Source organism: Achroia grisella, unplaced genomic scaffold (assembly GCF_030625045.1).
Source record: "Achroia grisella isolate CSIRO2021 unplaced genomic scaffold, CSIRO_AGI_Agris_v1 utg1245, whole genome shotgun sequence".
Taxonomy (NCBI): domain Eukaryota; kingdom Metazoa; phylum Arthropoda; class Insecta; order Lepidoptera; family Pyralidae; genus Achroia; species Achroia grisella.
Genome location: NW_026712606.1, coordinates 123919 through 149896, shown reverse-complemented (window position 1 = coordinate 149896; position 25978 = coordinate 123919). Strand labels below are relative to the sequence as shown.

The following is a 25978-nucleotide window of genomic DNA, read 5'->3' as shown; positions in this document are numbered from 1 at the left end:
AATGTGTAACAATAGCCAGCCCTGCTATGCCAATTTCCTCCGTCTATCGAACGTTTTACTATAAAGGAATGGAATAAAATTATCACTCAGAGTACGATTTTTATTTAACACTAAATACTTACTTTGTTTATTTGATAGGATAGGATAGGATAGGATTTGATTACATAGGATTTCTAAAATAAGACCGAAGAAGCGGGATATATAAACAGAACTTATAAACAAATGGAGTTGATTCGTTACTTTGAAATTATGGCTCTGCCTGGAATCCGTCCACTTAATAGTTTACTCGACAATGATCACATTGAACAGATTAATTAAGAAACATTCGTCAGAATGGGTTTTTGAATAGGCTTCTTCCTGCAATCATTAATAGATTTATTATTTTATTAATTAAATTTTAAAGTATTAAAATGAATCTCTCCATGCTCAATGAATCTAACTACATCCAATGAAAACTACCACATTATGTAAAAGATACGTTTGTTGTGTGAAATTTTTAAACACATACTTATAAAAAATATTCTATGTATAATATATCTGAGACTGAATGTTTAATACTGACATATTTGTATGCCTCCTTTGAAGTAGAGATGGATATAAACAGATGAACAAATTCTTATTTGGTATATAAATGCATCACGTAATGGTACTCTGATTCAAATACGACACTCGAGGATTCATTGAACTCGTTACTTTTATTAATAACTCATAGCGTGATGTTTGTTTTAGTCGTCTCGTGGCACGGTTAGGTAATGGTGAAGTTGATTCATGAATGGGAGAGTTCGTGCTTATTGCAAGTACGCGCCCACTCGTGTATATTTAGCGAACATAATTTTCCTAGAAATTTATCATAAGACGGAAGTTCCAACATTTGCATTTTACAGAAACTAAATTAGATTAATATTTGACGTTATGTAAAATAAGCATGAAGATTGTCAAATTCAATCATTTTATTAGATTGTAAAGCGAATCTGAGGTAATGAGTATTTTTTATATTTATAATTAATTTCATATAAATAACTAATAGTATATTACCCCGCACCATTTATATTAAGTAGATATTCTACTAAGGGCACCAAGCAGTCTATCTCAACTCCATAATTCAATGCAATGTAAAAAACAGATAGTTTAAACAACCTTTATGTACGAACGTAGAAGGAGCTTACCGACGCATCGACAAAGTGCCCATGGCTAGTTTGGCTGGTTTATCGCTACAAATGAATGGAAGCGATAGCGAATCTGCGACCAATTACAATATAAACTGCTACAGGCCACTGAGTCTAGAACGTAAATAGTCATGCTCACGCACAAGAACCTGATTGTGATAAACAATTTTCCATTAGCGCAGTTAGTTGCACAGAGGGGCGAGGGGACGTGCATATTTCCAATCTCCACCTAACGGAGAACAAGTGTGTAATAACGATAGCCTTTTATTACAGAGTTTGTCGTTTGAAGATATTATTATGGTAATATCGAAGGAATGCAAATTAAGTGCTATAATAAATATGGATAGTAATAGCACGGGGCTGGCAAAAAGAAAATGACTAAATTATCGCATCCTTGTGCTTGACGATTAGGTAAAGTATAAAATGTTTTTTTATAATGACATATATCTAATAAATTAACAATAATATTAATTTGAAAGTGAGTTTGTATGATGTAATACAAACTTAATTGACGACTTGACGACTTAAAGGCCAATCCAATCATCAAGGAAGTTATATAACTTCGAATCTATAAAACTAGTCTGGAATTAAAAACAAATAATGTGTTTGACTTATATTAATACAAGAGTATTTTTATTAAATCGCTAGATAACTATCATTGTGACCCGATTTCGCGAAATGTAAGTTCTAAACTAAACGCTTGCTATTGTTCAGTGAAACGGAAAAACGGTTTCGCAGGAGGCGTCCCTCGGCGGGTGCTCGTATTTCACCCGGAGTTCAATATTATTTCGACAGTCGCCGGCACAAAGAGGCGGAAGGCCCGTGCCGCCGCAGAGCCGCAGGCGCCTCTCGGTATCGTTCCACAATATTGTCCTCCCGACTGCTGCCTCGGGTTACACTGTAAATATTTTTCGGCGGTTGCCTGATTGAAAAATTTTATCGCATTCCACCCCCGCCTTCTTCGATAATGGATTGTGTTCGCTTTTAGGCGTACATTGACATGGGTACTGTCTACCGAGTCCCTTGACTAGCCTATGTACACAACCACACGCGTCGCGTCCAAATAGCTAGCTATTACCACTAATCAAAACGTATGTATTTATATGTATAAAGAAGGCTCAAAGTGAATGCATTCAAGTAACATTCGTGTTCATAAATAGTCCACGTTCTCCATGTTCCTACTTTATAGTAACAGACTAGAGTACCTACACTCAGAGCCGCAATTCGTTACCGTCTATGTAACAGTACAAAAGTGAGCAAGTGACTACGGAATGAGATGCTTATGAGAACACTAACTCATCTACCTTTTCATAAGCAACTTTCGAAATGTATACGCTTCGCAGACCGGCTACGAGTCCGACCCGCATTAGGAAACTTTTTGATGTATTATCGTACCATTTTGTGCTTTTCCGAGTAAGTATTTACACGAGTATACATTCATATAATTTCTGGACATTTGACATAAAATATTAGTAAGTTCGAGAAGGGCTTTATTGCTGGGAAATGAGACTTGCGTGGGTGCAGGGTAAGTGTAATACAACATCGTAACCCAACACGCGCCGGGACAATATCTCTCTAATTATGTTTGTTTTGGGCGGCATTGAGGCGTGCGGATTGTCGTTTGGTGCCATTATTTATACAGCCGAAGATACAAATGACGATCCATTACTGGATTTCCTCGATCTGGGGCTAATGAAAGACAAATAACTTGCGAGTTCAAAGCAATCGATAAGACCATTCACGTTAATTTAAGCGAGGTGATAGCTCAATATAAATGTTTCTATCTATTACACAGTAGATGAAAATCAACCCTCTTCAAGTTTTCTTCTGTATCTCGCATGTCCTGAGAAGAATTGGAGATAGGGTATATCGTACAACACAATTTGATAGAACATTTAATTACAATGCTATTGTAAAATGAAACTGTGTAATAAATACGCAATAAAAGAAAAGTATAATCACAAGTAGCTGTGACCCATAAACATTAAGTGGTTGACAAAATGCCATACAGCGTTGTTATGTCGGTAACAGTCATACATATCACACATACAGGGTCTAACTGAAATCAAACTATAAACCTAAAAGTATACGGAGTAAGTATTTTATTTGATACTTGTGGTAAGTTTTTCAGATTGTAGGGCAAAAGAAAAGGGGATTTGTGTGAGTAATTCAAAGCATTATATTACCCAAATTTTAGCTGAGATATACGTTGCACCCCATTTTTGTGTTACACCCAATTGACATTTTCACTCATCTACATTTTTTGCCTATAAACGATTCTATGGCCCGTGAAATTTATTAAAGGACAATTCCATGTGTAATATTTTATCAATTAAACACGGTTGGTTTCGATTTCGGCATTACGTTGTGCCATTTGAACAACCCGCAATTTATTGCTTGCTACAATTTTGTAAATCAAAATGTCTGATTGTCTCGCTTTAATGGATATTATAATTTGCATGTGGTTAATGGTATGATGGCATGTTTCCAAGTTTTTGGGAGAATATATTATTATGTATATGTAATTGGTGCTAAGATGGTATAATATAATATGTGTGCAAATGAAATTTGTTTATCATGTTGAAGACGAAGTCGAACAAAATAATGTTCTTTTATATTAAAGTTTTGCATTTTGAATTTGATGCACAGGTAACCTCTCACACTATTCCAAATTTCAGCCACCAAGCACCTTGTTTTTTTTTAAGAGTGATACATATAAGGCAATGAAACTACAGGATAATGAGCAAGACTACTATATAGCACTCTTATATATTACCTTTCTTGAGGACGAAGATGTTCTGTGTCATATGTCATTGTATTGCTTATCTTACCCTTCAATCACAACAATATAATAAAAGTAGCGGTGGCACCTACTTAGGTAAGTCACATAGCTCTACCACCTAATTTGTGATCAGGTAGAACTGATTTTTTTCCTTGTTTACTTTTTTTTAAAAGAACAATAGTTGAAACTGCATTTAAGTGTATTACCATAAATTATTATTATATTTTTTTAAAAACTATTGAATAATAACAAATATTGTATACTTAGGTGTTATTACGATGTTAGCATATTTAAAACTTATGAATCACACCAAATTTTATAATTTTATTACATGGAACAAAAAATTCAGTTTAAATAATACAAACTTAATTTTTTGTCTTTTACAGAATTAACTTTGAAATAATTAAATTCCAGTGGTTAGCAATACAAATATTTAAAATATATTCTAATATAATACTAATATAATACATAATGCTATACTGAGTCGCATTGACGAAACTATACTTCTTGCATTGATTTGACGAAATCCTGTAAGTATAGTAACTCTTCAGCCTTAAAATATCATCTGCAAAATTGATTTTATTAATTATGTACATTGATACGTTATTTTTTCCCGGAATATCGAATTCCGAAATATGAGTAATCAATTTGATTTAACATAAAAAACTAAACTTATATCCGTGGTACACTGTTAAGTCATTGAATTGCAAATCGACTTAGTATTTGCACAATGAATAACTGCTGCACTCGTTGATGATTAACGTATCTTATTGACATTTTATGCAACGGGTTAAATGGGTTCAAGTTGTCTACCTTTAATGCATCTATAAATAATGGATAAAATGTTAATAGATAACTTCTAGGTTACGTATAAAAATATAAATATTATCTTCTTAATAATAATTTTAACCATCTTCAAAAAGTAACAAAAAGAAAGATAGCCATTGCAATAATAACTATCTGTTAATATTACCCAAAATAACATTTGAATAGATGTCATTAGAATATAGAATATGGGAAATGGTTCTTCTTTTTCTGTTACGATATGAATAAAGATGGCAAATATAATATGAACTACATGTAAGAGTTACAACCTTATTATATTAACGTTTTCCATAATAAAAGATAGAATTTTGATATTTAGTATTCTTTTTACTTTTTTAATATTAAAATAAAAAAAAATGGTTGTTGTTCAGTATTAAGTATATAAGACAAAGATTAAATGAATGAACTTAGTTATTCCTCCATGTAATATTCATAATAGTAATAGCACAGATAACATATTATTACATAGTAATAGTATATAAACATATAACTTATCAACTAGTTAATAAGTTTCACAGTTTTAAGAATCTTTTCTTATGCATTTTTTCTCATTTGAGTTTAGGTGCATGTAGTTTCAAATTTAAGAGTTTAATAGAAAATGTTAAGTACATTAAACTCATTAAATTGCCATGATAGTTATGTTGGGTCATTAAACTAAAAGAAAAACGATTATCCGCTGTAATAATCTATCGAAATTTATTGTCGACATTATAATCATAGGTTAAGTAGGAGTTAAAAATGGAAAGAACTGGTATGGTATATATTGTGTTTTGTTAATTTTTATGTGAGTCAGTTTTAATAATATAAGTTTCTGATAATGTTAATAAAGATTTTAATTAATTTGTAGTTAAAGATTTTCTTATAAATTAAACCTAGTATTAGTAATTTGATTAAAATTTAAAGAATTTCAAGTAGCTGGAATGAGACATATAGATACGAATTTCTATTACAGTTTTCAACTAGTAAAACTTTTGATTGCTGTTTTACTCCCAAGATCTATTATTGGATTATTTCACTTGATATTTTTTTAATTACCTACTAAAATATTGACAATGAACGTTATTAAAATTAACCCCTTAATTGTAAAAAATGTGTCTCAAAATGCCTAAATTATTGGTAAACAAAAATAATTATGATTTGAAGCATTTTAGATACATTAGACACATTTTAGATTTATAAAATATTAAAAAATGAAACTGTATTTTTGTAGCCATTAAGTACAAACTCATTTGAAATGATTAAGTGCGGAAATTCTTGCCAGTTCTTCTTAGCTCGATAGCACTCCGATTTGACTGTAGAATAGATATATCATTTCTACGGTCAAAAGTCTGTAAAAGACGTATGAATTAAGATATTTTGATTTGATATGATTAAGTTCAAATAGAAAATAATGATTACTGAAGTATGAGATTTGAAAGACTTATTACTAGCAAAGTACCAGTAAGCTAGCTGTTTGAGATATGGAGCCTATGAAAGTGGTTAATGTCAAGTAACGGTGGTTGTGGTAATACTCATTATAGATAGTAAGTAGGTAATTACCAAGCACCTCACGGTATTTTAGTTCTTTCTATATAGAGAACTCACATTAACTCGTTTTCTTGGAGATCTTCATTCCGAATCGCCCACGCGAACGTGCCACGCTGTATTTTGGTCGTATGTCACAGTCACTGCTCAGAGTTACGATTATTTTATAACTAGTGTACTTGTAAACGTGTACCAGGATCCCATGGGTCGTAATAATGGTTGATGTATGTCTCAGGGCGTTAACCCTATCAAATCAAAGGGATTAATGTGTCTCGAGAGTTCTGTGTGTTATTGGTGTCTCTCTAATTACGTTTATGGTTCGGTTAGAGTTATGGTAATGTTCGGCAGCCTGCGTAGAGACCGGCTCCATAGTCCTCACTGATACTTACGACTCTGAATTTAGGGTCTGTAGGGCGAGCCATTCGTTAGTCACGCCCGATGACGTGTACCTTGGACAATACCAAAACTGTTATTAGAAAGGTTTTGTCGGAGTATCTGTGTGGTACTGTCATAAATATTCCTTTCTATCGCCACTGTAAATGGACGCTGTATTTTTTAATGCACTATATTTGCACCTGTTCAATTAAAGTCTTTACTGGTCATGTCACTTTTAAGTACAAAAATAGTCTGCATAATAAATTAAAACGAAAGGGACATTCCTTTTACAATAGTATGTGTCTTCCCTTAACTGCACATTGCGGCAAAATGCATGAATTTCCGGACACAAACAAAGGAACTCGGCACGCAAAGCCTGCAATACCGCGAAGCCCTAAAGGGTTAAAAGAAAAGCCGTTTCGTGGTAAAAAGTAAGTTAGAGCGAAGCTTTGTTTGTGTATGGCGCGAGTTAAGTGTTTAGATAAGTGCAGCTGAGAGCGGTGTGTCCGTTTGTTATCTCTTGGGGAGCATAGGAGTCCGGGCGAATGGAGCCACCCTGTGTGGTCCACTGTTTGGTTGGCTCTCATCTCACCAAATATGTGCGCTCAATTCAGAAATATGATTTACAACAGGCAGTTGGAACTATTACATCACGTGGACTATATAGTAACTTTCACTGCGAATAGTCATCGTAAATGTTAATTCTAGTTTATTGGAGTATTAATTGAAAGACGTGAAACGTGCATTTTAAGTATGCTCCTTCTATAAAAAAAATATATTATATGGATTTGTATCGGTAGTAGAGAATGGAGCACCATATGGCTGTCCATTTCATTTAATTGAAATCATTTGTATTGAATTGAAGTAGCCTGTCCTCTTGAATTATAAAATATTCAAATAAGGAGAGAAATAAATCCACGCGAGGAAACGTCGACATTACATATTACTGCGGGAATGCCAGCCGCCTATTCATTACGGTTATTTATAGGAGGCAGTGTCAAAGCGAGGCTTGTATTTATTCGGACGGCACGGCAGTTTGTTTATTTTTAAAACGAGTTAGGCTGAAATATCCTATTCCGATAAGCGTCCGGTTAACTGCCGATGTGTCACAGAAATAGTTTGCCTGTGCGGCGCTGATCTGGCCGATATCGCTACTACTGTCACCGTGCACTGATTCAGTATGCGCCGCGTCTGGAGATGACGGAATATTACCAAGTATTTTTAGCTTTCCATCATTATTCAATAAACTGTTCAATGAACTCCCTATTTCGTACGGGAAAAGGAAATAGTTATTACGTCATATGAAACAATGAAGTGCTTACTACAATAACAGTAATAGAAAGTTATTCATAACTCTAGTGTATAATAATTATTTGTATTCAATGCAACAGTCAATATCAAAATTAACTTTGACACTATTCCACCGGAAAACAATCTCCAGTGCTGATATCTGTAGTAGGTAGATTGAGACGAACTTAATCAATATTGAAAGCAGACAATAGGCATCTCTTATTCAAAACGGAAACTATTACAGCCGAGCCATTGTATTCAGGGCCTCACCTCAACGAGTATATTATTCAAAAGAAAAGTGGTTTGTTTACAAACGTTAGGCGAGATAAGTATTAGGGATCGCCGACGACAGGAGATTATAGGTGTATGCGGATGACCGTGAAAGATTTATGTCCGACTTTGTGACAGCAGTATCGTTGTGAGCAAACTTGGATTATCCTTTGTCCCAGATACGGATTCATACATTATTGATACGCTCTGTCAGCTCTGCGGCCGGATTGACGCGTTCCCGAAATAAACTAGAATATTCGATAATACTAGTGTCCATTCTTCCAATCAGTTATTTCATTTAAACCATTTAAATATGATTGATTGCTATCTATTATATTTGTATTTTGTATATTAAAGGTTGCTAATATGTGGATGGGTTTTGTATTAGAACTGTATGAATATTATCTAACAATTCACTGTAGCCTATTATTAGTAACAAATAACAATATTTAAGTCATAGTTTATTTTTCAAACATTTGGTATTTATTATACAGCTGGGATTGAACTGCAGTAGGAAAGTATATTAAGGCTATAGAATTATAATGTAATTTACATAGTCTTTTTAAGGAAACATCAAAATAAAGTAAAGACATCAATCTACTTCTATTCCAGCTTATGTCAATACATAATATTAGTAAAATTTGAGGTAACAATAAATATAAAGCAAATACTGCATCATATTAACGACTGGCACGATAACCAATGACACAAACTAATTGCTTCGTTTGATAGAGCCAATTACTATGAATGATTGAAGTAGCAAGATTCAGTTTAATGAAATGATTGTGTCGACATTATACATTAAGTTAAAGGAAGATAATTGAACTTCCTGCAGCGGGCAGCGATTGGTTTGAAGTGAACATGGATGCTATACGCAGTGCCCCTTTCATAACACTAAAAGGTAAAGAGAACGCATAGTGCCTGCCCGTTGGGGCGTTGCCTCTAATTATACGAACTATTAATAAGATTCGAGGCCTAACAATCGATCACTATGCTCTGCAGTTAATGGCTTTGTAAAAGGTTTTATGTACCTACACGTCTAACTTTCGAAGTTCAGGGTTCGGGAACATAAGTTCCACATTTCAATAGGGAGGGCCTAGTATGAAATAAATTGTATAGAAGGTACATCAAAACAAATTAAAAGTAATTAATATAATGAATCGATAAATCTTTACTTTGTAACTAACGGCGTCCATAACTTTATCCGCGTGACCGGGATAAAAACTGACTACTATAAAAATACACAATCCATCCCAAATACTGCGTGTATGGCACATTTTACACGATCGCGTGACCCGTTAAGGCGTCAAGAGGTGAAAAATAAACAATCACCTAACACACATCCTTTATTCTTACTAATAACATTGGAAATATGAAAATTCGTTTATTTGTTTTTTTTTTTATCAGGGTTAGTAATAAGATTATTACGACTAATGATAAATATATCCTTGTCCTGTCTTTTGTCCAATGCGGAATTTGTATATCACAATGTATGTACCTAACCCACTTACATCCATCGGTTTTCTACAATATTTTTAAAAACGTTTCATCTCACGGGGTATGGTTATACGATATATGTATATGAGAAAATTATTTGTCCATTATTATCAAATACTCATGATATGTGGCAACTCTATTACGATTTCAGCTTGCTAATGCCTTCGTATCTCGTACCTTCTTATTTCACTGTAAGAATTACTTTTCTATTCAAACTGTAATATTTGGGTAAAAGTTGCTTGCATGATACTATAATTGCTATATTACATAAAGGCTGCTTACCATTCGATTAAACTCTCTTAACTACAGTTGGCGTTGAATGCAATAATAACGTTCAGTTTTTATTGTTTTGTGAGTAAAATGATAATAATATAAAAGTATCATTAGATGATTACATTTATTTCATTTTAAGTAGTATAATGTAAATATATTTTTCATGGTTTTCATTGTTCACTAAGATTCTACATAGACATTTACAAGCACAAAAAATGGTATAGGATCTATCTTTGACCAAACATTAATTAGACATACGGTTTGAGAGTATAGTGTCCATGTTGAACAAAGTAAAAGCAGGGATGGGAAGCGTTTGTGTCGGGAGCGATCGTCTAAACGCTATTAACAAAGTTGCAGGTTTGAGTTGGAGTTTGATGGGTGAACTGTGTTTGCGTTGTCCGGGACGTATGGAAATCATTTCTTGCTCCGACGAACTTTCCAGCTCCATATGCGACCAAATATTTGCAGTCAGTCCGAAACTCCCATGCACAGTTTACCGATCGTGTCTTTGCAGATATGAGGCCTATTTAACCTTGTTTGTATGGGTCTAGTTATTTACCGAAACTTCAATAAATTTGATGAATATGAAATTTTTGAAGGATTAACTTTAAAATTTAAGCGCTGTTTTAATGGGTTTGTATTTTAATACAATTAAGTGTGATTATGAATTTAGCTTTTCGCTATACTTTCTTCTTATAGTTTTATTAGTGTTGTTCCGTTATCTATTTTTACTACAGAGTTTTACAACAATTCTGTGTTGTGTTTGTGCATAGTGGTGTTGGTCCATCAACCACAAAGATTAAATTGTGTTTCAAAACTAGTTTTGATGTTGCTAGCAACATTGTCTATTCTTAGAAATTGTCTTTGAAAATGATGATAAATCTACATTTTTATGAGACAATTTGTAAGATTGCTATTAAAGATCCTTATTGCTAAAATCAACAACATTTTATTCAAGACTATTTTTTACATTCACAGTTTTACACGTAACAGTCTAATGCACAAGCATTTGTCATGTTTGCTAAGAGTTGTTACCTTTATAATGTTAGATTCCTTCTCGAAGCGTGGCAAGGAAACGCGCTTGGGCAGCGAGCAATGAGGGGCGCTCCTCGATGCTATCTATTCGCTATTGTTACGTGCACTTAACCGTCATATAGTTGCCTTGTTGTCCAGGCCTTGTTAACACATTGTAAAGGAAATTACATTCTTACTCACCGCTCGCACTGGCTGCTAGTGGTTCCGTTATCGATCATCGCTCTAGCATATCAAATTGCTGTCATTAAACAAGTCAATAATAATAAATTAGTTTTTGACATAGATACATTAACATAACGTGGTTCGTTTCTACTTGATTCAGTAATTTTATAAGACGATTAATATTTATTTAAAAATAATAATAGTATTTCATTGTTAGACAATAATAGACCATCTTGTTAATCACAATTACCTATATCAGTACATTATATATATATATAGGATAAAAATATGCTACAAAACATGACAAACTTGAAACATTATAGGTAGATTCTATTATATCACTTTCTTGTAATGTTATAAACGTTATTGTATAGATATTGCAATATTAATAGTTCGGATTCACCCTCGAATCTGTCGAAATTAAGTTGAACAGCGATTGGGGTGTCACAGATGGCGGTAACTGCGAACTCAGTCCTGGCCGGAGGGCGGGCGCGGTGGCGGCGACCGTGCTACGAACGTGCGCCAAGAATAAAAATATGATTTATGATGGAACATATAGGACTGCGCATCCGTTTGGCTCCTATCTAGTTCACCACCGACCATTAGCACACATAAGATCTGCATACAATCATATCCCTTACTCATTGAAACATGTATGTAGGTACGGTTAGCAATGGAAATTTCTTCCAGTGGAAATGCCGATCGACTCCCCAAGGAGATCCCGAATAAGAGCCACAGAATTAGTTTTGTGTGGTACCTTACTTTAATAATGTTCTGCGGTCTTCAGAGGTTTGTAGGGGTTCATTGTGTTTACGTAGTCTTGTGATATATGAAATAGATGTTTTTTGGCTTCAGGCACTTTATTATTACTTTGAAGAGTGGATACAAATACAAGGGGCGGCGAGCTCATAGGGTAGGAAAGCAAACAAGTGCTACTGGCTGATTCAACTAGTCAATCGAATTTAATATTTTCTACATTTTTATCAGATTTGTTCATTACATTTCTTCATACGTAATTATTTATTAATTGTCTGTAAACGTAATTTAAAAAATGAAATTAAAATGTAAAAAAAAAACACGATATTTTACAAGTTGCATGGAATATCCATATGATTGTAACACCAGTGTTCACGGTAAGCTTTCTATGTAGCCGGTCTTTATCAAAAGCTCAGTAATTTATGTGTTCCATGGGTTCAGGCGTTGTACTTTATCTTGCCGCTGTTGAATCGTCTATGTATTTGATAACGTCTATTACAATTAACTCGTATCTTTTGTATTTGTTAATCTTAGACTGATAAGACGTTTAAATTTGTATTGAAACGGAAAATGTTGTTTAATGTATTACAACGATAACTCGTGAACTGATCTTTTGCACGTTTGCTATCATAATTGTTATTGCATATTATATTAGGTGGTTAGTTTACTTATTTATTTTATAGACGAGTAACTAATTGAGTACATACGTAAATAATTTTGTTAATTTATACAACAAAGTTTAGAATATAATTTTATTATCATTTGTAAGTTCTGAAATTCTGCTTAAAAGAAGAAACAAATCGGTTTTAAATAATTACATAGCTAACACAGCAAAAGTAGTAAATATGTTTATTTTTCTTTCCAATCTTATATAATTTGAGAGAAGTAAACACTATCAAACGTATTAGTAAAAATGTCGGTTATACACTCATTACCACTTACTTATTAAAATAAATTTACTTTGTTCTGTAGATTAAACTTCTGGAAGTGTCATTATTAATTTTGGAGTAATTGGGCAGATACGTATATAATACTGAACCAAAAGTTACTTGTAGATAAGTGTTAATCTGGTTCTATTAGTGTAACTGTTTTTAAGTAAGTAGATATTCTATACTTTATAAACAATGGCATTTTTGAAATGAATATTCGAAATGTGTTATGTTAATGATATCAGTATTTAGATTGAACTAATCAAAGAAGACTTACCTAGGATCTACGAAGGGTTCTGCGTAGATGTTTCTAACAGGCTGACGACGTGGTAGCGGCGGAGGAACCGGGCTGAAGCCCTCCATCATGTCCTCCCGCTCGCTATACTTCAGCGATTTCATCGTCATCCTGATTGAGTGTTATACCTCAGTCCACTTCACAAATAGGTCTCCAAATCCAACATCTCACTATTTTAACGTCAACATTTATCACTTACATCGTTAGTTGCACTATTGTATAAACGTTCATTATCATCGCGTGAGTTAAGTAATCCAACTTAGAGTTCACTATTTTGAGTTTAACATTTCTATAAGATACGTGTTATTTTGTATAACTTATTTTAACTGTAAAGGGAAAATCATTGTTGTTAGTTACGTAGTTTGTGTAAGTCTTTTACGGTTCTGGTATAGTGTGCTAGCAGTATGCGTGTGCGCGACCGACTGGCTCACTCACTCATCACTAGCTAGCTATGGCTACGACACAAGGCGGCACAGTGTGCTCCCTCGTCCCGACCCTCGTTCTAACTACACTTGAGCTTTGTCGTTTTTTGCGCCTGCGCCGAGGTGCCATCGAAGCTTGCCGACTTATTAGACAAGCGAACAAAAAATACGAAATGTACGCAACATCGTCTTTCGTACCTACGTAAAGTTGAAAGCTTCCAACACGTGACGCGGTTAAGTTTTCTATTGTATTATTGAAGAATATCTGTTGTATAAAGTGTGAATAAAAGCTGTCTTCTTAAAGACGAGGGTGTTCTTTATGTAATGCCGCATTACGTCGAATACTTATTTTTTTAGATTGCATATTTTTATATTTCGTAGAAAATTATTATAATCCATAATAATTGTACACTAAACGGGTAAGTATAGTAGATTATATATAATGGATACAATCTGTCGGAAACTAAATAAAATGACCTATTAATTTAATTTAAATGAAATATCTTAGTTAATAAGTAAGTAAGTACTTATATTATAAAAATAGTATAGTTTTAGGTATAAGTAGACAGTACTTATTTAAAGCTAGCTATTACGAAGCATTCTTAAATTCCTAATTTCTAAGAGTAATTAGTAATATGCTACTACTAATTACTAATATAATATGATAAGATAATATGACTATAGTAAGTATGATAGTAGTAATAGGTAATAACGGACAGTAATAAACACAAAATTAAAAGAAAATAAAAATATGTTTAAGAATCTGGCAATAGTGATAGAGTATGAATTATTATAAAAATAATTGAAGTAGGAGAGACTGGAGAGTGAAGTTGCACTACAAATCGGTAGATTAGTACCTACATCTGTAGTAATTTTGTGAGTTATTTCTGTCATTAAACAGCGGGTCTGTGTTCTGATTTGAAGATTGGATCTAGCAATGAAATTCTTGGGTATATGGAGTCATCAGATCTTAATTTTTAAGAATGCCTGTACGTAATAATCGTCTCGAAGGTACTTCAATATATTCTATAACATCGGTGTTTATTTACATGCTCGCGCGTACACGCACATATACATGTGGGTATTTATAATATATTTATTTATGACGGTTCTACTTTTCTTAATATGGATATATATGCATAGAAGTTAGATGTATATAGAAGATGTATAAAAACCTAATTTAATTCAATGTCTATAAGCAACGTTCCATGCTACTTTATGATCAAGTTTTTAATTAAATCATGGATAAGAAAGCACAAGAAGACGTTTAACCAATACGATTATTGTAAGGATGAAGCTAGAGCAAAAAGGGGATGGAGTTGCGGCAAAATGATAAGGGACAGTTCTCACGGAAGGTATTTTTACCTATGACTTTTTGTATTTGAAAATGGAATTAATCGTTGTTTAAATCTATGATGTAGAGCTATTCTTTGTATTTAGGTTAATTTACTTATAATTACTTAGAAGTTTTTAGGGTCCGTGTAAGTGTATTAAATAGGTACATCAAGTTTATGAGTATGCATTTATGCTCTTGTGATAGTTCAAAGACCTATTCAAATACATATTCCGTTCCCCTGCCAAGCCACAGAGGCGGCTGGTTGATCTCTACGCTTTGCATGTCAAACAATTACCCCTACATACATTGTTCACAATAAATACGACAGGCGTACACTCGGTTACCCTTTTTGTTTTGTAAAATATTTGTTTTCAAAACTCGTTACCCTTTGCTCAAATTTTATTTACGATCTCCAAAATTGTATTACGGTATGGTGATTTATTGAATGTTTACTAATTTAACAGCGCCCGTTCTTGTGTGACCAATAAAAATACGCGAAAAATGTTACTATGCAGAGGTGAATAGAAAGGCCCGCGGTGAAATTATGTAAAAACCTGTCCTATGGGCCTGAATTATCCCACAAGGATAAGGAATAAGAATATAAAAGAGGCTTAGAGTTTTCCATACGGCTTTTTCAAGAAGCAACGAACGTGAGATTTACATACATACATGTGGGTAAACATGCTCGTTGCCGAAGTGTCTCCGAGTACCTGTATAATAAATTGATTTAAGCGCCTCCTGACAGGTTTAAGTATGTTTTGACAAACATTAGGGAATTTAAAGCCCCTGTGACAAAACTTTGTTTTGTGTCTCTCGAGCGTCGTCTATCGAAGAGGCACGAAGTGAATTTTCGTCAAGTTACGTTGTCGAAATTCGTTTTGCAAAAGAACTTCTATCTAAGGATTCTAAGGACTAACTCAAACGTGAATCATTTGAATAAGTAATCGCTCTACTTAAGTTGGGTCTTGTTTTATTGTAATGGAGTCTGGATACCTAAATTATGATCGAGTATATATTAAACTACCTGATTAGACTTGTGAATAATAAGATATGTTAGTACATGTAATATACGTAGCCTATAAATGAGAACAATATTTATTACATTAGTCTTAGCTTGTTCCCCTTAATAGTTGAATAAACATACTGGGCTAAGCCTAGTCTTCAAAGTACTAAACGTTGTTTTATTTAGGTACGCAATTGCAATTACATACTTGCTTTACAACGCATGGGTCTTGTTGTATCGCCTACGCGGTTCAAATTTTATTGATGTAACGTTTGAAGTTATAAGTGGGATTATATGTTTTATGATGGATTAGAAGTAGTGTATCAAGATTTTGCTGTCGATGAAAGCTTGTTCGGTATGCCCTGTGTAATGTAGTCGGTGCATATAAGGGAAAGAGGAAGTATAATACGTTCTGGAATATTTTCCCATGCTACATTGATTTGATGTATTTCTGACTAAGTTGACATTACATAACTGATGTTTCTTGCACTTGAATTGCATCTATACTTGGCTTGTAATATACCGTATAAGTTGTAGTATTCTCTAAATATATTATTTGCTACAAATGGTCTGATTTGCTCTACAGGCTTGACGATCCTAATAGCAAACATAATATATTACATCAATAAGGACTTCGATTGCAGTCTCGATGGGGTTAATTTAGGATAATGATTCAGAATTATTAATACTTAAGTGTAATAGATGCCTAGACAATATAGGACTTCTAGTGTTCATCAGTCTTCAGTAAATAGTATTGCTTGTAATTAAGTATGATATAAGGCGTGGTAGCTCGGATCTCACGAACTGTTATAAAAATTAACGTGCTTCCATAATATGGACATATTATAAAAGTTACAAAACATTAAACATCTGTTTTAATTATATCAAGAAAAACCCAACCTCATTTAGTCGTATTCATTACGTTCATCAATTGTCAATGTTCAGATGTTACTTATATTGGGCAAACTTTGGGCAGAAAGCATATACATATTAAGTATGTTATAGGCTTCGCGAGACTATACTGGTTAGAAATAAATTCTTTGGCTTGAGACTTCAGAACAGAACTTAAATAAAGTATACACGGTCTTTATGTGTTGATGAACAATGTTGTTAAAACGCTGCAACAATTAGTCATGTTTATTTTGTTAGAGTACTAGGCTGTTACGCAGTTAAGAGAGTAGTTGACTAATAAACACATTTTAGCCGGTGTATTTACACAAACATTAACAAGGCGCCCGTTCGTTTGAACCGTATTAATCTTCACTCCTGGCCCAAATAAATTTCGGCATCCGTTAGACGGCTGCGGCACAAAAAGTCACCGAGCTATTTTAATTGGCGTAACAGTTTGATGTTTCTATGTGAAAAATGTCAATGAATTGGCTCACACTTCACATCTGTGGTTTGTGTGAATCATATCATATTGAAACTTATATTATTTACAGAATATGCCTTATCTAACGATGTTTAATAATAATAGTTTCAGCTATTATGCCTAGTAGCTTGAAGTAAAAAAAAATTTAATTAGATTTTAAGTATAGTAGAATGTCAACGTGCTTCATTTGCGTAATTATACTAATGTTTCAATAAAATAAATTTTAAATCAAATCTGATTTATAATACCAAAATATGTTTAAAAATATATTTCTTGTAATTTTACCTAGGTATATCATAATAATAAAATGTATATGTGAGTAAGAACGTGAACGTGACGCACGAACAAAATTTTCATCTGTATTTTACTTTAGAAACTACTATTTATAAATATAATTTTCAAACGGGTTTTGCAGGTATCTACTAATAATATTTATATCTTACATGATTTATTAATCAATGTTTAATATTTACGTATTTGTAAAAGGTAAAGTAAGTTGCAAACAGTTGTAGAAACACATTTTATGCATGTATAAATAGAAGTGTCAATGTTTATGACCATATTATTCTTGCAATAACTGTGTAATCATTACAATAAATTAAATTTAAAATTAGATAATAACATGACATAATTAAAAACTATAGTAGAAATAAAGTATAAACATACTCATTGTTTTAAATTGGTTGCGAAATAGATTAGATTACTAACACAGAAGGTGAGACTTATTATTTATGTTACTACAATAATAGTGTGATACATATACTAAATAAATGGGTACTAAATACACGTAAACAATGAATATCCAATAGCCAGTTTTAATTTAAAATTTCGAGCATACCTTCAATGGACAGGAGCGAAGAAATTTGGATTAATTATCGCTTCTTAGCTCATATTTGTTCATTTATTCTCGTATGTTAGCAACCCTAGTGAACTCTAGTGTGAGTGGTGCGAGATCGTGATGGTGTGTGTATGTGGAGCACGTTTCATAAGATAAAAGACGATATTGATTCCGTGACGAGCCGAGAGCGGGCTGTGGGAAATGATTCCTGTCCGTTTAATAGATGCCCTGAGGAGACGGGCTCTTCAACACTCTTTGTTCGAGAGTATTCCAAGAAAAATCATTAAAAACAGCACGATATACAACTCTGTATTACACAAACCTTCCAGTGACTTCAAACTTTGAATGTAGAATTTCTGTGACATGTATATTAAGTTTGCAAGTGTAATTAACGAGTTAAGGGCACCATGGCGAGCACTTTATTCGTAGTTTAGTAAGGAGGCCGAGTCTGTCCCAGCCACAGAACTTGCCACATTCTCGACGGGTAATTACGCACGCCCGTCTCGTTCCCAAGCCTCAACTTTAACATTTTATGCCTCATTTCGTAGTATATGATTTGTTGCACACATCACTTATAATCATTATAGTGAACAGAGCTATTTCAATTCCAACATAAAACTTAGGGGGCGTGCAAATCAAAATCTGATGATATTTCGACGATAGCTGGTTATTATTTTGTTGATTGATATTTAACTTAATTGTAGTATTTAGAATTACCTTAAGTAAATATAAAAACTACTTAGTAATGGCTATTGTTATCTCCATTGCAGGCAATGGCTCCTATGATCAATATGTACGCAGTTTCGGTAGTTAATTCTTACTAAATTCACAAGAATGGTTGACCCATTCTTGTGAATTTAGTAATAGTAATAGTGAGATGACTTCGTTCTCTGGTTGTACTATTCGCTAGTATAGAAAGTGGAATCTTCATTAAGACAAAGATTTATTTTGAACAATATATTATAATTTGAAGCATTTACAATAAACTGACAACGATTTTATTGCTATTGACTCCAGAATTGGTTTTTGTTATAATACACTATGCATATAAATACACGAATATTAGTGAACAAATTCTATATGTTAAGTTGTTCCACATTTTTACTATTGAAAATCTTTGAACGAAAAGATCAAATAGTTTCTTAAGTAGCTAGTGATGATTTACACGAGAGTGTGCTGTAGCATTATGATGGCTGACACGCAATAACGCTTGGCGCCGCGACGCAGACATCGCTAATGTCGTTTGGTCAGTACAAGTTTTCTCAGCCTCCTAGCTCCAAGTCATCATTCAACATTGTTTATGCGAAACGCTACAAGTTAAAAGCGTCAACTCATAGCTTTTTATTCCAGTGTTTTTTTACCCTGCTCCACCTTTTAACGGTTAATTTGTCATTAGCTCTGCATCTGTCAGCACGTTCAGTTTGTCGCTTGCAGACTTGAGAGAAAAATAAAAGAGTTATTATTTTTCGGACCTTTCGTAGTGAGCAAAAACCACGCCGTTTTTAACAATAAACTTTAATATATTTTCAAGCTCATCTATAATTTCTAATAACGGTAATACGGACAAATCGACTGTCTGCGCAAAACGACGATAGAATTACAATTTGCGATAGAGTTGCGTGTTATTTAAACAATGAATTAGAGAATCAATGTAAGCATTCGGTAATGGCATCGTGGCATCATTAATGATTATAATGGCTAGGGAATTGTTTCTAGTGCGTAATGGAGGGAAGGTAGGGGCGGGCCCGGAAATTGTCCTCTTGTCGGGCCTCCGACGCATTAGCCGAGGACATTAGGCCAACGCACACCAAGTATGTATGCATAGAGTATCATTTGTGACTTGTGACATTCGACGCCACTCATTTTACTTTCGGAGACGAAATCTGGACAATGAGTCGACGATATTATGACAGATAACAGCGTGAGAACGCAAACAGGCGGACGGGAGGAGCAATCTTCGTCATGTGTCATGGTTTAGTCGAACCATTAACGATCGACGAATCTTCCAGCAATTTAGTTTGAGCACATAATTGCGAGAACAAGTCGAAGCTAATTGATGTCCGGACCCAAGTTCAAGTTGCCGTTAATATATCGCGGAGCAGGTTCTTGCATATACATACATATTATACTACGTAGTTAATAGAAATCGTGAGACTCACCAATATGGAGAACGCTGATTTGATTACGCTATCATTGATTTATTAGATGTTGGTATCTACTATTATAATAGTATCGTTAATATTAGAATATACGTACAATAAATTACAATTATATTTTAATTTTGCAACACAATTACATGGTATATAATAGTGTATTTATAGTAACTAATGTAATTATATTACAATAAATAATGACGACCTCGGTATATATCCGATGGTCGCGGGTTCGAGCACGGCACAAACATTTGTATTCATGAGTATGATTGTTTGTATCGGTCTGGGTATTTTCTATGTATATTATGTATGTATTTACGAAAAAAAAAATATCTATGTACTTGTATCAGTTATCTAGTACCCGTAACACAAGCTTTAGATAGCTTAACTCGGGTCTAGATGGCGCTGTGTGAATTGTTATTAGATTATTATTATTATTATTATTATTATTAAATAATGTGAATTTTTATATTTGTGGTACTTACTTAGTCACCTATTCTGAAGCAATGTTTCTATATCTATATTGAGAAAGCTAGTAGTGCTGAATGTAAAACAGTTTAGTAATGTATGTGTGAGAAATTATTTGTATTATTTGCTGACTTATCGTTTTGTTATTTTATCACCAATCGTTGATCTAAAATAACTAATTGAGTGCAATTGAAATTTAATTGAGTACCATAAGTATATAAAATTAAAACCCACTTAAACTTTAGACATATGTAATGCTGCTAGTTTAAACAATCATTGTGGTTAGCCTGTTTATTTTATCATATCTTCAATGAGGTATTAAAAGTAAATGTGCTTTTGTAACGGCTTTGGGTATACTATAGCGTGACGGTTAAAGACGCCATTAAACTATAATAATTATGTCAATTAAGCCCACTATTAAACAATCGAAGACAAATAGATCTCACTTAGGTAGGTGCGCCATCTGTTTTGCTTTGTCGTAAACTGGACATTCACAAAACTTCATTATTCAATTACATTTAATAACTATCTATTATAATACCAAATGAAAAATAAACTATTGTTCCTAATGGGCATATTTTAGTTCTTGGTATAATGATAGAAAATTTTATATAGAAAAGTTTTAAATATTTTAAACTTACTGTTTACTTTTACACACAGTCATTTACATATGAATTAGGTTAAGTCAGATATGTTCCTCTATAGAAATACAAAAAAAGGGAGATACCACAGATAGAACTAACCAATGTAAATATTTATTTGATGAAATTAATGTGTCAATATGGAGTTGTTATAGGATAGGACGTGTGTACCATGTCATATAGCTGAACCGGAACAAATAAAGCATCTACGGGAAAAAGTACCTCAACCCCAGTATAATAACTATCTATGCTAGTTTTAGATAGAGTGCTATTACTAATACTGAATAACAGAGATATATTTTATAATCTATCTTTATTTCTCTAAGACCCTAGATTCTAGATAGCTGGGTATAGAGAAAATAGAGAGACGGGGACTCCAGTATCTGTATTGCATACATTGAGAATAATGCAATCGACCCAAGTAACATTATAAACGCGAAGGTGGGTTTGTTTGTTATGTTGCATGACATATTTTTACGACAAAACGTATGATCAAATTTGAATGAATTTTCCCCTGATTATAAATTGTATCACCAGAATGGACATAGGCTATCATTTATCTTTACTGTATACTATTCTGTCTTTAATTTTCACAAAGGTAAACTTTAATTTTATATACTGCAAATTTCCAGAATATATTATTATCAGTATTCACTATAAAAATTCTAACGTAAATAACGAAATAGATAGGATAAAAAGGATAAATATGGCCTCTATTTATAATATTCACTGGCTAGAAACAATTACTACACAGTCTTTACAAGGTGGTTTGTATTTAACCATTATTAAAAATATGGTAGATGATGGCGTTACTAAAAATAAGTTATATCTTGATTTTGTAACTAAGATACTCTGAAAAGAAAATCATCGATGAACCGGGTTGTACAACGTATCTTTTAATTTTATTATTGTATTTTTTTATAACATTGTTTAAATAATCTTTATTAGTGTATATAAAACTAATATATACACTCGTTAAAAGTAGTTATAATGCCTATAAATAATGTTATACAATTTATTAAAAATTCTATCTATTCATATGCAGCACGTATTTAATTAACAAATAATTTTCCCTATTACAAATTGAACCCAAATAGGTACATAATTTGCGTATGAAATTAAATCTGGAAGCCATGGTAAATTGCGGCTTGTGAATTGAGCGAAAATATTCGTACGATGTTGCTACAAATCATTTCGAATTATGTTTTGTACAAGTTATGAAGAAATATATATAAATTTAGTTAAGGACGGTTTAAAGATTCAGATATACTCAAATTAATCATTATTGATTGATTATTATGATTATTTATAATATTGACTTGCAATATTTAGTTTTGTCGATTAAATAACTTCCTTTACAATTAGGTATTTATAATCGTTAAAAAAAATCACATGTATGTCTACTAATAACGCTGAAGTGTTTGTTTATTTAGTTGAATGCGTTAACATCAGGAACTACTAGATCGCACTTGATTTTTTTTAGTGTTGGATATCCCATGTATCGAGAATGCGTATAATATAGGCTTTAATATTACAATACCAACGATAGAAATGGAGCACCAATGAAATTAAGCAGGTCAGCGCAACTAGGCTTTAATAAAAAGAAGTATATTTATATATGTAATTGAATGGTATAAACAACAATAACATATGAAGGAAAGTAATAATAGACAATAGTAATCTACATAAAATAAAAACTTTTCATCAATTGTTTTTTTAGATAAGAATAATATTTATATTTAGAGGATCAATGAAAACTAAAAATTACTTTAAAGTATATTAGAAACTATCTCTTTTAATTGAATCGTCTGGACGTAGTCGAAATTTTGAATAACTGGTCTATTATATTGGAAATAAAATAACACCTTTTAGATATACATATAATATGTAGTAAAAACAACAGCATATTGTGTAGCATGTAGTACCTCTTCCTTATACGTTATCATTCTTCAGAACTATTATCCCTCCGTAGAAGGGTAAATAACATAATTTAAAATTGTCTATTATGCAGAGGTTATCATTATGATGTATGTATATAATGTTCTATATATTTATAAAAATTTCAGGCGGCAAATTGGTCTGATATCGTTCTCTACCATTGCGATAAATAGAGAAAATTTAACAGTGTATTAATGTATAATATGTGTGGAATATATAATAGTAAAATATATATAGAAAACATATATAAACCGTTATCGAACTTGGCTAGTTCAGAAGCCAGGACTACACAGAAATACTGAAAGGATTGATTTTGTCTTGAAAGTGTACCTATTGTATAAATAACATTGTAACGATCTTTCTGAATTAAATAAAGATTATTATTATTTATAGGTTTATTTAGAATTGCACAATTATAACTCGATATCTTTTTTAATAACTATGAATGTAAAAAACTTCATTTTAAATTATATATACTAATGATACTTTAAAATAGGTATAAATATTACATTACTTCTTAAAGGATGAGTGAAATAAATACAATCATGGGCACACTAAGTATCTATTTTAACAAATGGAATAAGGTTAATCAAAAACCATAATGGGAGCAGTCCATCAACTCACTCTGCTTGATGGAATGAGTCCCTCATAATTCACTGGTTACACAGTCCAACCATGTAATTCAAGGCATTTTACTACGACGAAAACACATTCCGAGGAAAACAATAAACACTAAAAACAATAACGAACAAATTAAAGTTGGACACAGAATAAGCGGGCTGTGTATTGCCGTTTACGGTAATATTGTAGGTTATCACGCTATATCGAGGGTCGAGACTACATGGTGTATATAGAACTTTGACAGCATAGGGCTGGCAAAGAGCTTGTGAGCCGCGGCGCATATGTCTTAGAGTTCACAAGTTAACCGTGGTCGTTTGTACGTGCCAGTGTTGGTATCGGTCAGTCACCGCGCAGAAGGTCGCGCACGAGCACCGAGTATACCTCTCGCCGTCGGAGGTGATGTGTCGAGTGACCGCGCAGAACAGCAAAAACGCGCGCGAACTAAGCGCCCTCCGCAGGCGATTTGATGCCCTCCGCGCGACGCCTCTGCGCGCGCATTCTACGCGAAAGATAGGTAATGCCGCCCTGTCCCATGTCGAACATCGAGATATCGAGTTATCCGACGAGAGTGGTTATCCTGCTTAACCCTGTCAGTCAGTAAAATAGATGTAAGAAAATTCCAATTGCACGAGGGAAAAAGGTTTCCCCGCTAATATTTATTCAGAAGAGTAGAGAATAGGTCTTACTAAAAAAATAATCAGTGTAACATTAGTGTTAGATAACAGAGTAATGCAGAGAATTATTTATTGCTCTGCATTTAAATCGGTATTAAATATGAAAATAAATTTTAATCGACAATAGACATCACTAAACAGATTATAATTGGAGCATGCGTGGTACGAGGGTTGAGGGTAAGAGGATGACGATAAGGGGGCGGCGCGGCGGGCGGGAGGAAGGCGCGCGTGACACCCGCGGCGGCGCGACGCTACGACGACGTGATCTTGACACCGCGTATGCAGAGGCTACCACTCTGATGGGCCACACTTTGTAAATACATTTTTTAATCAGTTGTTCAAAATAAACAAAACTACCAAGAGAATAGATTTAATGGAACTGTGCCAGCGAAAGTAAACACGTTGGCATCATAATCGTTTACATTTTACTATCACAGAAACACAGCTGGAAAAATATTTTTTTAGTAACAATGATCCGTTTAATGGAGCTATACTTAACCAGTTTGATTTCAATGTTCCCATATAAAAAGGGATAGTCATGTTTAAAATTGTGTTCCAATTTTAAATGAAATGGTATTCTAAATAAAAAAACAACGGCCGCATAGATTGTTATTGCTGTCTTGTAATAAGGAGTCGAGAATAAAGATCTAGGTAGAATGTAGTACCCGTGAAGATTAGTGTAGGTTACTTGAAGGCTATGGATTTTTTTACACGGGGCGAACAAACGGACAGGCGGGGACGTCTGGATACAAAATCCTTGGCGCGTGACTCTCGTTCACGCTCTATCGGCTCAAAAGCATGTCGTATCAACAAAACAATCTATTAAGAATTTAAATCTAAAAAACACGATAACCTTTCAGCGCAACGAATTACAATATTTATGAGTAGGTACTACATAGAAATTTATATGTACTGCATGTTTTTATATTTTTTCTTTATTTCACAATTACTTGAATTATATATTAATAGTCCAAGATTTCTTTCAACTTGTTGCAATAGACCTTGTTAATTTACATAATTTATTTCCCTCATAAAGAAGAGACTTCCTAACGATTTACGCATTGTTCAATGTCTATTATTTTATTGGTTCCTTATGGTTTTAGTTTTTTGTAATCGAAATAATTACTTAGTCCTTTTGACGGTATTTCTGTATGTACTTTTAAATTTAATATGATTAAAATAAAGTATTGTCTAAAAATAGAAAAAATGAAAGATGACTCAATAAATGTTACTAATTATTATATTATCTATGTTAATAGGTACATATTGCATATCTAAATAACGAATTTCAATAAAATTAATTGACATTGCAGGTGATTGTAATGAAGTTGGT

At 33.2% G+C, this 25978-nt stretch overlaps 1 protein-coding gene across 2 annotated transcripts in view; it reads right to left on the bottom strand.

The window, feature by feature from the left end:
* Nucleotides 1-13604, bottom strand: part of LOC131854867 (teneurin-a) — a 53406-nt gene extending 39802 nt beyond the window's left edge. The window contains exons 1-2 of one of the 2 annotated variants that reach the window (XM_059206049.1): nt 13162-13604; nt 6687-6746 (exon numbers count right to left, since the gene is read on the bottom strand). In XM_059206049.1, coding sequence (XP_059062032.1) covers nt 6687-6746; nt 13162-13289 — 188 coding nt within the window. In that variant the 5' untranslated portion in view covers nt 13290-13604. The remainder of the gene's footprint in view (nt 1-6686; nt 6747-13161) is intronic. The other variant, XM_059206050.1, reaches the window with a different exon arrangement.
* Between the last annotated feature and the right edge of the window lie 12374 nt (nt 13605-25978).